At 43.2% G+C, this 12,024-nt stretch overlaps 1 protein-coding gene and 1 non-coding gene across 2 annotated transcripts; both read left to right on the forward strand.

Annotated features, from left to right (window-relative positions):
• Positions 1-1,032: 1,032 nt before the first annotated feature.
• Positions 1,033-1,107, forward strand: Trnat-ugu (transfer RNA threonine (anticodon UGU)). The gene has a single exon. It is a non-coding gene; the product is annotated as a tRNA-Thr (tRNA).
• A 7,109-nt stretch (positions 1,108-8,216) lies between these two features.
• Positions 8,217-11,720, forward strand: LOC126203216 (trypsin delta-like). Its single transcript, XM_049937460.1, has 2 exons — positions 8,217-8,605; positions 11,212-11,720. Exons 1-2 carry the CDS (start codon positions 8,240-8,242, stop codon positions 11,608-11,610), a joined length of 765 nt encoding a protein of 254 aa, XP_049793417.1. The 5' UTR covers positions 8,217-8,239; the 3' UTR covers positions 11,611-11,720.
• Positions 11,721-12,024: the final 304 nt, after the last annotated feature.

Consider the following 12,024-nt stretch of genomic DNA (forward strand, 5'->3'; position numbering starts at 1 on the left):
CAGGCAAGCGTTACGAAAGGTTGCACCTCATACCAGTTGCTCTGCTCAATATTGACGAACATTACTAGCATGTCTGCCAAGGTCTTAAAGATTTTAGTAAGCCCGTTACTTTGCGGATGGTAGCCAGTCGTCATGTGATGAGTAATGTCGCACTGATGGTTTAATTCTGTTCCGAGAATCGATTGAAAAACTCCCCCTCGATCCGTAATCAGCGACGTCGGGGCACCGTCTTTTAATACATTCAGCGATGTTTTGGGGTACCTCGGATGCTACGGCTGTTTTCACGGCATTTGTATTGGCATAGCGCATCAGATAATCAGTGCAAACAATAATACATCTATATATGACGGTAGTATCTGTTCCCGAAAGAACAGTTACCGTGGATGACCATGCAGCTTTGCTAGAAATGAAATGATAATTAAATGGATACCCTAGCTGCAAACAGGCGTTTATGTACTTCATTGGGGACATGTTGAAAATGTGTGCCCCGACCGGGACTCGAACCTGGGATCTCCTGCTTACATGGTAGACGCTCTATCCATCTGAGCCACCGCGGGCACAGAGGATAGTGCGTCTGCAGGGACTTATCCCTTGCACGCTCCCCGTGAGATCCACATTCCCAACATGTCCACACCACTACATTCGTAGTGCGCCTAATAGATGTTTGCCCATCATACTCATTACTCGTGGCAGATTAATCTACCAAGTCCCGGACGAGTTCGGGCATAGCGTGTATGTTCGCACAAGAAGGTCAATGGCCGGGAAGCCATATATTTTTAACTATATATAACGGTAGTATCTGTTCCCGAAAGAACAGTTACCGTGGATGACCAAGCAGCTTTGCTTGTGCGAACGCACACGCTATGCCCGAACTCGTACGGGACTTGGTAGATTAATCTGCCACGAGTAATGAGTATGATGGGCAAACATCTATCAGGCGCACTACGAATGTAGTGGTGTGGACATGTTGGGAATGTGGATCTCACGGGGAGCGTGCAAGGGATAAGTCCCTGCAGACGCACTATCCTCTGTGCCCGCGGTGGCTCAGATGGATAGAGCGTCTGCCATGTAAGCAGGAGATCCCGGGTTCGAGTCCCGGTCGGGGCACACTTTTTGGACATGGTTCAAATGGCTCTGAGCACTATGGGACTCAACTGCTGTGGTTATCAGTCCCCTAGAACTTAGAACTACTTAAACCTAACGAACCTAAGGGCATCACACACATCCATGCCCGAGGCAGGATTCGAATCTGCGACCGTAGCAGTCGCACGGTTCCGGACTGCGCGCCTAGAACCGCGAGACCACCGCGGCTTTTCGACATGTCCCCAATGAAGTACATATACGCCTGTTTGCAGCTAGGCTGTCCATTTAATTATCATTTCAATAATACATCTATTGCCACTTGCAGACGTTGGAAATCGTCAGAGGAGGTCAATCCCAACACGCTCGAAAGGCGTTTCGGCTGGTGAAATTGATATGAGTCGGCCGGGTGGTTCCTGAGGAACTGCCTTTCTCCTCTGGCACTTTCGACAGTGCGATACATAGTGATGGACACTCCTAAATAAACCTAGCCAGAAAAAAACTTAAGCGGATCCTGTGGTATGTCTAAATAAATCCTAAATGTCCGGCCTCAGGTGTTTCATGGAATTTCCGTAGAACATCGTAGCGCATGTGTTTAGAAATCACTGGTAGCCACCTATTTTGAAGGATCAATGTTTTTCTTACAAAGTAATCCATCAACCACCTTAAATTGTCATTTCACATCCTCTGACCGATCTAAGGCAAGCATAATTTGAGATATCTTCTTGTGCTCAGCAAAGAGATCCTGGACTGCAGCGAGAGAGTCACTATCTTCATCAGAGACTTGATGGTCGTGCACAGTGTTTCTTGAGAGACAGTCGGCATCTTGGGTGTTTTCTCCCACTTTTTGGCACTAAGGTAATGTCAATACTCTTGAAGACGAAGTGCCCACCTGCCGAGTCGTCGTGTTGGATCCTTAAAACCTGTCAGCCAACAAAGTGAATGATGGCCTGTAACAACTGTGAATGGTCTTCCATAGAGATACTGTCGAAAATTGCACATGGCCCAGATCACAGAAAGACATTAGTTGAGTAGTCTCTCTCGGCTTTTGTAAGTGTCCTATAAGCATATACTATAACCTTCTATTTTCCATCCGAAATCCCCACCAGAACGGCATTGATCCCATGCCCACTGGCATCTGTGTGTAGTTCTGTAGGTGCTCTCTCATCATACAGACCAAGTACGGGGTCAGTCGTCAGAGCTTTTCGCAACACATCGAAAGAATCTTGTTGAGCATAACCCCAGCTAAATTTAGCATCGGCCTTTAACAACTCTTGGAGTGGCCTGGCTTTGATACAAAAGTCTGTGTAAAACGACAGTAATAAGAACACAATCCTAGGAAGCTTCTCTTAACACTATCAGGAATACGAAATTCCGTTATAGCTCTGACATTTTCTGGGTCTGGCCACATACCTTCATTTGACGCAAAGTGCCGAAGGATTTTGATTTCTTTTGCTCCAAAGAGACCCTTTATTGGATTAAGTTTCAGTCCAGCTTGTTGGAGACACTTAAGAACGGCCCTCAGTCTTTTGATGTGTTTATCAAATGTCTCTGAGAACACTATAATGACATCTAAATAACAAAGATACATGGTCCACTTCAGGTGCCTTAGAAGATTATCCATCATTCGTTCAAAAGTTGCTCGTGCATGACACAAACCAAACGGCAAAACCTCAAACTCATACACGCCCTCAGGGGTAATGAATGCAGTTTTCTCACGATCGGCATCATCTAAATCGATTTGCCGGTATCCCGAGTACATATCGATGGTTGAGAAAAACGTAGCCCCCTATAGACAATCTAGTGTATAGTCAATTCGTGAATGATTTTAAACGTCCTTTTTAGTTACCTTATCAATACAAAAGCTCCAATTGCCATCCTTCTTCCCGATGAGGACCACTGGTGAGGACCATGGGCTCTGCGAAGGCTGAATGATGTCATTCTTCATCATTTTCTCTCCCTCGTCTCGAATTATTCGACGTTCCGCTGCTGAGACCCGGTATGCTCTCTGTTTTATTGGCTGATGCTCTCCAATGCTAATCCGGCGCTTCACTGTCGATTTCTCTAATCTGCTCTTCATCTGTGGATTGAAGGATTCAGAGAACTGTTGAAGAATGGCAAGTAGCGTCTTCTGTTGTTTCTTAGTGAGATCCGGTGATAGTCGACTTGGAAGATCTTGTCTCGTAGTGGACGCGCTAATTCCGCCCACAGTCTCGGCATGGGAGGTTTCTATGACGCTCAGCTGTTCTACAATTAACAGCTCAGCGTTTGCTAGGCACATAGGTTTTGGAAGGATCTGCGTTTCTCTTCGACAGTTAACTATCCACAGTTCACCGAATCCGTTCTTAACCGAGACGACAGAGGCTGGGATAACCAAGTTACTCTTCAGTGGTATGGCTCTCTTACATTCCACTACAAGTCAATGGACTGATGCATGGCATGACACATGACGGTTACCTTTCTAGCACTGACTGCAGGAATACAACCTCTTGTCCACAGTATCTCATCTAGCATATTCTTTGAGCGACCACAATATATAATTGCCTGAGAAGCTCTCAAAAAGTCCCATCCGAGAATGATGTCATGACTCCACTCTTGTAAGACGAGACGATTAATTCTAACGGCTGTGTATGACCACTTGTATCTACACGACTGACACATCTTCCTATAGGTTTTACATATTTCCCATTAAGCAGCTTAAGCAGAGATGTTTTTCTGTCAACGAATACCGTTATCTGGAATTAGCGACGGTACTTTTCCGAAATGACTGAATATGATGCTCCAGAGTCCACAACAGCTTGGGCTTGTCGGCCATCCATGAGTATATCGTCGTAGTTTCCTGTCATTTTTGGAGTGATCGACGGCGGAGGACTTTTCTCTTCGGCGGCCTCACCTCCAAGAAAGGTCCCATCCTTTAGTTTTTCAGGTTGAGGCTTCTAGGTGATCGGATAGAGCTTCTGAACGGCGATGGAGACCTTGATCGGGGTGTTGGGGAGCGTCCCCTCCAGCAGCTTGCTTGCGCCGATGATGACCTACGTCGCCTGCACCCACATCTTCTTGTTGATCTTCGTCGTCCCGGAGTTGGCGTCGGCTAAGATCGGTCTACTGTCTCCTGGCGCGGGCGTCATCAAATATTTGCTGCCTTTCTCGACAATAGCGCACGACATGTCCCGGTCGTCCGCAGCGGAATTATACTGGTTGGTTATCGTGGGTCCTCCAGACGTCAGTCTTCCTTGGTGCCCAAACAGGTTTCTCATGCGGCATTGTAGGAACTTAACTTCGCCTCGGCCTCGACTTATTTACCGTTTTAAAGGGAAATGAAGGACGGGAGATTGGGTTCAATGTCTGTTCCACTTCCTTCCTTATGACCTCTTCAAGCGTCTCGGTTGTTTGTTCGCGTACAATCCAAGTGGCTTCTGAACTTCCTCTTTCACTATCTGACGAAGAACACTTGTGAAATCAGTTTTATCCTCCATCACAGGCATCGGTGTGATGTTTGGAACCTGTTCAAACTTCATGCGTATAATTTCTTTTTCATGCATTGTCTCGATATACTGGCACCATTTTATGATGTTGCCTGCTGTCGGAACCTACGTCACGAGTAGGACTTGATATATGTCCTCAGCAACACCCTTTATGAGATGTGCAACCTTATGTTCATTCTAGGATCCACTATTTTACACAACTCCAAGACGTCTTGAATGTAGGACGCTGTAGTTCCTCCTGGACGCTGTGTCATGCACTTTAATTTAACTTCAGCCTTGCACTTCTGTCGTTGTGTGTCCCCGAAATACTTGCGCAGTTTCGCCTGGAATATTTCCCAGCTTGTGAACTTGTCCTCGTTGTTCTCCTACCACTGCTTGGCAGTGCTCTACAAGTCGAAAAATACGTTACCCAAACACACCTTGCCATCCCATTTGTTAAATTTGGCTATACGTTCATATACTTTCAGCCACTTCTTTGAATCTTGGGCATCGTCGCCAGAGAACCCAGAAGGATGTCTCAACGGGAGTCACACAGTTGCTGCCATTGTAACGTCCTCTTCTTCTGTCTCCGGTAGATTGTAAACTGCTGAATATGGCTCGAACTCGGGTTTCTCGCCAAGTAAACGGTGGCTCTGACGTGGCCTGATGAGAGCCACTGTGTCGTCGATAATGTGCGGTATCACAAGCTCCAGTACCCAGAATCTCCACTAGAATAATGTCACGCAGAGGAAGGTGTAAGTAGATGAATCACGAACACTAACTTTACTTAACGAAGGTCTATTCAGCACTAGCACATACAATAGCGCGGAGCGAACTGCCACGTCCACAACACGTACAGTATATATACAGCTACAGATCATTCTAGTACAATGATTCCTGCCATTTTTGGATACTTATAGAATGTACTTGAGCCGAATATAGAAATTGAAATTTTACAGTTTACGACCCTGCACGCAACAGTCTAATATCATAACTACTACACCACAGCTTCTTCTTCGACAATATATTATCAAATAACAACAAGTCCTGTGAATGCATAGACATTTTCTGAGAGTTAGAGCTATGTCGATTCTCATTGTGATTTACACCTCCGTAATTCCGGGGGAAGATACATAATAACTGCAAAATACGTGAAATTTCCTCTCAATTATACCGAAATGCAAACCGTTTTGAACGTTATTCTTGCAGTTAGATTATTTTGCATTTTACAGGAAGGATTTCAAAAGAATTGTGATCAAAGACGAAAATCTTACTTAAGATATAACGCATATTGTGAGATTCGATGCAGCATTCGTGTGAGAGTGGATGGATATTTGCCTCCCCCAGATATTGAATTGAGAGGACTGCATACCTCTATTCCAGGCAGAAGAATGGCGATTGCGTCTGGATAGATAAAGGTAAGCCGTTATTTGTAAAGAAAAGTATGCGAGCTAACTAAGTGATAGAGCAGAAGTGTTCCAAGAGAGAAACCTCAAATATCAGTTCTACATTGTTAAAACTATTAACCCGTTTAACATCAGGCCATGAGCATTAGTGTCGTGGTTTACGATTAGGAACCTCGTCGCATAGATTCTAATGTATAATTATGCATTTTTAAAGTGATGCTTCAACTAGTAACTGTCTTCCTAATTCTAGTAGCTGCGGACACTGCTGTCATAAGCTCTCATCTATGTATTTCTTCCTGACAGAAACGGGGTCCTTCAGTGGTACTCATCAGTCCTATCTATCCTTAGGGACAGAGAACGAAAAGTTAAGAAGGAAGTGAATGTAAAACGAAGAAAAGTAGCGTGCATGAGAATTTTCGACAACTGCTGACAGTGGTATAGTTAAGTTCTAAATATATCGAATTCTATTTCAGAATTTCTCCAACATTATCCAATGAAATTGACGGTTAATTTAAAATATCAACTTAATGGACCTGAAAATTCCACCTTAATACATAACGGTTGATAAACAGCTTGCTATTGTTCAACAACATATTAACTCACCTGGTGTAGTGGTGCAATTTCCATTTGCCTGTAGTATGTCTGTGTCCCAGAGTCAACGGTTTTACTGTTTTCAAGCGTATTGACCTTGCGTTGCCTATGTGTTGTACAGTGGAGGTCAGTTTTAACATTTACTTATAATGAGCACATACGAGGCATTTTGACAAGGATGGTTTGATAGTGATGTTAGTGTAACTGTAATTCTGCGTAGAACTGATTTGCTAAAATTAGTCCATATTTGTGACTGTGAATGGTCTCTTCATTGTGCTTGTTGTAAGCAGTAACTTGCATATGTATGTGCGGGACGTACGGTTGTAATGTCATTATCTTGGGCAGAAGTTATAATATCTGAGGGAGCATCTACCGGAAACCCGGCAGGTTTTACTTAGAATTAAAGCTGTATTCGACATTAAACAAACTTTACTTACTTATGTACTAAAACTCATATCGTACAGTAAAAGTATCCTGCTCGTCGAGCGAGCGATTGTATATTATTGTTAAATATGGAGTTAATGCATCAGCATACCCTGAAAGAACTGAATTGGTATAAAGTCTGGACTAGAAGACTTCATTTTATTTCGTGATTTAAGTTGCTTCACTACTTCGAGTATATTTTATAGTATTTTATTGCTATCGCACAGAGAAGGTATTGACTCTTGCAGTCGATATTATTTCTTTGAATGTAAGCTTTATATCGTCCACACCAACATTTTTAATTTGGAAAGTGCTGAGATTGATTCTCAGGAAGGGGTCGAGTAAATTTTCACCTATCTGATTTTTTGGATTAGTATATTTTTCGTTTAGTTATGGAGAATTTTCAGGGTTAAAACATTCAGTCTCGTATCGACAACCCTGTGTTCACTAATCCCTGTATCCATTTAATAGATCGCTATTAGCTCAAGATTGTCTGTTTGTAAGAACTCAAGTGTGTTTACACAGCCGTTTAGTGCTAATAATAAATATTGTTTTGCAGATTGGTGTATGTGTATTGTCGTCCATATGTTCAATCATTCGCTTTAAATTATGATGCCAACTGTAAGCCAAGGAGCAATTTCTACAAATTCTGTTATTAATGTCTTAGCGGAAAACAATATGGATGGTATTGAATGGACATCAATGTGCGATTGGAATTTGGCAGAAGCGTGTGTGTGAAGTATCACCACAAAATCCACACTATATTCAGTTACATGAAACATGAGTTGCTAGTATGTCCAATGACACTATATTGAAGAAACGGAAGATACAGTGCTGTGTGTTAATTATTAAGAGCTTCTTAGTGAACGTGGATTTGATTACAAGGTAACTGAAGTTACGTGGACTAGTTATGTACTCTCTTAATAGTCATTTATCATACACTTAGTCGACTGGTAAGAAATTACCGTTACGTTGCTACAAGTAACAATCAAGCAGAACGTTGAACATCTGTCCCAATCACCGTCGTCATCTATATTCGTATCAAGGACTCATCAAATAGATAAATGTTATATCACTACTGCTGTGCGTTATTGAATAGTAAGATCACAGTTGTGAGAACACACACTTCAGAAGTCACGTGTAATTATTTAGGCCGTTATCAAGATCTTGATGAAGCGCAGACGAGATATGATGATCGTCGACCCCATCTATGTCTGCAGTTTTAATGGTATATAAAGGGCGAGGACGGGCGCTCTGGCAGACACAGCTTCCACAATGCAGCGCCTGGCCATCTTCCTCGTGTGCCTGTTGAGCTCTGCTCTGGCTCTGCCCACTCCGGCCAGGCTGTGGAGCAAGGGTAATGGCCGCATCATTGGAGGGTCCTCTGCCAACATAGCCAACTACCCGTGGCAACTGTCTTTCCAGTACGGCGGTTCGCACATCTGTGGTGCATCCATCATCAGTTCCAACTGGGCGTTGACGGCTGCTCACTGTGTGGACGGCATGAGCGTCTCTCTGATCAGTTTCCGGGCCGGCACCTCAACGCGTGGAAGCGGCGGTTTCGTCAGAAGCGCCAGCTCTGGCTACATGCACGGATCGTACAACGACCAGACTGTAGACTACGATGTTGCTGTTGTTCAGGTGCGTGGTATATGCCTCAATTAGATTTAATACAACATCTGAACATTGTCTAGATCACCTGAGTTCAGATGTTGGTAGGTCCTCTCTCTTTGGTGTACAACATGATGCCGCCACGTTTATCATAAAAATTGTTCTTGTTTCCATAGTTGTTCTGTTCTTTGACTACAATATCATTTCCTTCCCCTATTGAAGCATTTTACGTCAACAAGATAGCCTGTTGCGCGAGTGTTTTACAAATACGAGTAGCATGTACATGTCACGGACCTCCAGCCAACGAGTCCGATTGGTCGCAGTGGTCAGATAGTAGCACGCAGTACAGAGCTAGTGCATTTTAAGAGAGTCCTACTCTTGCACATTAATTTTGTGCTACCGTAACACACTTGACACATAAACTCTGCATCAGCGAGTTTCTACAAGGGGACTGGGGTATGACTCAGAACATTGCTCATCAGGTATTATTAATCCCGGCTTTTCTGGCCGAGCAGTTCTAGGCGCTTCACTCTTGAACAGCTCGAGCGCTACGGTTGCAGGTTCGAATCCTCTCTCGGGCATGGGTGTGTGTGATGTCCTTAGGTAAGTCAGATTTAAGTAGTTCTAAGTTCTAGGGGACTGATGACCTCAGATGTTTACTCCCATACTGCTCACAGCCATTTGATCAATTTTATTTTGAATTATTCATCACTACAGTACTTCTCATTACTTGTCAGTGGTGAGGAATATTTTGTTCTGTCCCTACGACTATAACAATGTATCTCAGATTCGAGTGACAGTTAATGTATTCTGGACGAAAGGTGTTCAGTTTTCCATTCGGTGAATCAGAGGTTCTTTATTTTTGGTTTCTACAAATTAAATGAGTGAAACCGGTAAGTGGTCTTTCTCAAGTCTCTGTTGTACTCAATTTCCTAGTCTCAACTATGCATACTACTACTGTAATGGAGCCTCGAGAAAGTAACGTACATTATGGAGGTTGTCTGTATGTATAGTTACGGAAGCAGCAGAGAACAAAGTTAGACTCACTAAATGATTAGCTCATCGGAACTTCTACGTGTGTCACAATTTTTTAAGCAAGACATTCTTTCTAAACGACGTATCTATAATGGGATGCATCTAGATCTACTTTTATACTCCACTCCACATGCCGCCTTCTTGTTTGTAGTAGAGAGTACTTGGACACTGATTGTAGGAATGCGATTATAATGGAAGGAGTAGGAGAAACCGTTGTGGCCATATATGGGCTTGGTAGTTGCAATTAGGACGAGAAAGGTTACCTGAGTTGTGCAATAAACTTCAGCTAATGATAGTGAATGCTACTTTCAGTTAGATTACTTTATGATCAGGCAGATAGAATGTATTCGATTTGAGGATGATGAGGTGTTATTGACAGACAGCGAAAGTACTATAATCGGAATATGAAAAAAATTGAATAAACACCTGTGAAGAATTCGGAATGAAGATTAAGAAGAAAAAGACAAAATGTATGACAATAAGTGCAGGAGCAATAAGACATGCGAATTAATAATGAGGCGAAAACGCATACAGCCGTTGCTAAGGAGGAATTTTAAAAAGAACAAGAGCCTTCTATGCGGGTGTATGGACAGGGAACTGAAGAAGACACTAACGTGATGATTTATATGGAGCATGTTACTATAAGGAGCTAAGACATGGACACGGAGGAAAGAGAAATTAGGAGGAAGATGGAAAGGATAAATGAGTAGACAGAGTGAGAACTGAATGTGGGAAGAGAGAAAAAAATAAGGATAGTAAGAAGAGGAAACACGATTGCCTTTGCGATATTTTTTCATGATTGGGGTTCATATTCATGTAGTATTCAACATCATAATCGCCGTTAACTATAGAAATTATTTATTTCATTATTGCAGTTTCGCCTTTGGGCCATTTTCAAGTAGTACTACGAACAGTTCTGCTTCGTCACATGTCAGCCTTTAAAATGGATGTGTGTATAATGCCGCAGGATTAAAAAACTGACATGATGGTGAAGCAAAATAATTTGCAGTACCACTTAATAATGGCCCAAAGCCCGAAAATTCTATCGTGAAATGAATAAACTCTACAGTCAGTGGAGAATATGTTGTCCTTCATAAAATTGTTGTGGACATTGCTGAGAACGGATAGTTTACTGTTGGATGTTATGGAAGAACCGATGAATAGAAGAAGAAGAATAGGATGCGGAAGGTACGAGTTGATGGATAGTACCAATTATCAGAAAATGAAGAGGGTAACAAGTGACAGAGCTAGAAGGAGAGCTCATATGAACACCTGTCCTTGGACAAAATACTGACGATGATGGTTGCATAACCCTGAATACTGAACATTCCTCTTTCGACTTTCTCTAAATTTTGAAGTGGGACACTGTATTTGTAAAATAGTTAATGACTACACTCATATATGCAAACTGTGTAGTGGATTAATTTTGTGCTAAAACAGCGATTAGACCTCCCTCCCCTACCGTGACATGCCGTCTCCTGACAATGTTCTGATTACACTGAGAATGGTATTTTGACACACTCATATACAGTTCCCACACGTTAAGTCACGGCACCTCGCTCGATGTAGCACACGTGCATTGGTTTTTTTCTGATTTTCAGGTGTCCGGATCTCTGCTGGGTTCGAACGCACAGGCAGTGGGCCTCGCCAGTGACAACTACGACCCACCAGGTGGACTCGGCGTGACGGTGACTGGCTGGGGAGCCACGTACACCGACGGACCGTCCGCCAACAGTTTGCTCAAGGTGGACATTAGCATCTTGGACCGCAACACGTGCAGGAACACCTTCGCCAACATCAACACTGTGACCGACCGCATGGTGTGCGCCGGCCAGGCCGGCAGGAGCGTCTGCAGCGGAGACTCTGGTGGTCCCCTGGTCAGCGGAAGCACCCAGGTGGGCATCGTCTCCTGGGGCAGTTCAAGCTGCGAGGCAACCCCCGGTGTCTTCTCCAACGTCGGCAACCTGCGTTCCTGGATCCGATCTGCATCTGGCGTCTAAGGACTCTGGGCTGTCTACTGTCCTGGGTTCCATCATTGGAATATGTAATGCGACCAAAATGTTTATCTGCAATTCTTTGTCCTTTTAAATAAAGAATCTGAAAAACTCAAGTGCTTCCTTGTTTTATTTATTTTAGCGTCATTCTTTCGTTCTGTAGGAATTATTGCCAACTGGAGACAACACTGAAGACGAGGTACGCGGATTACAGACAATTGTCTATGGAAAACTTCTTCATATACGCGTTAGTAAATGATCGGGAAATAAATTAATCTTTCGGCAAGTTTATAGTGCTAAGGTATTCCTTGTTTTGTGTTGTGTGACAACTGGATTCAGGTATTAACGTCAGAAAGTAGCTAATGTTTCAGTTTCCTTCATTGGTAAGTATGCGTTTATGTATGATTCTTGGCAGGCAGA

Source organism: Schistocerca nitens, chromosome 9 (genome assembly GCF_023898315.1).
Source record: "Schistocerca nitens isolate TAMUIC-IGC-003100 chromosome 9, iqSchNite1.1, whole genome shotgun sequence".
NCBI classification, from domain to species: domain Eukaryota; kingdom Metazoa; phylum Arthropoda; class Insecta; order Orthoptera; family Acrididae; genus Schistocerca; species Schistocerca nitens.

Bases quoted from the DNA above. Each gene is read 5' to 3' on its own strand.
- LOC126203216 (XM_049937460.1), top strand. From the start codon at position 8,240: ATGCAGCGCCTGGCCATCTTCCTCGTGTGCCTGTTGAGCTCTGCTCTG. The intron at 8,606-11,211 runs GTGCGTGGTATA...TCTGATTTTCAG, and splicing joins ACGATGTTGCTGTTGTTCAG to GTGTCCGGATCTCTGCTGGG.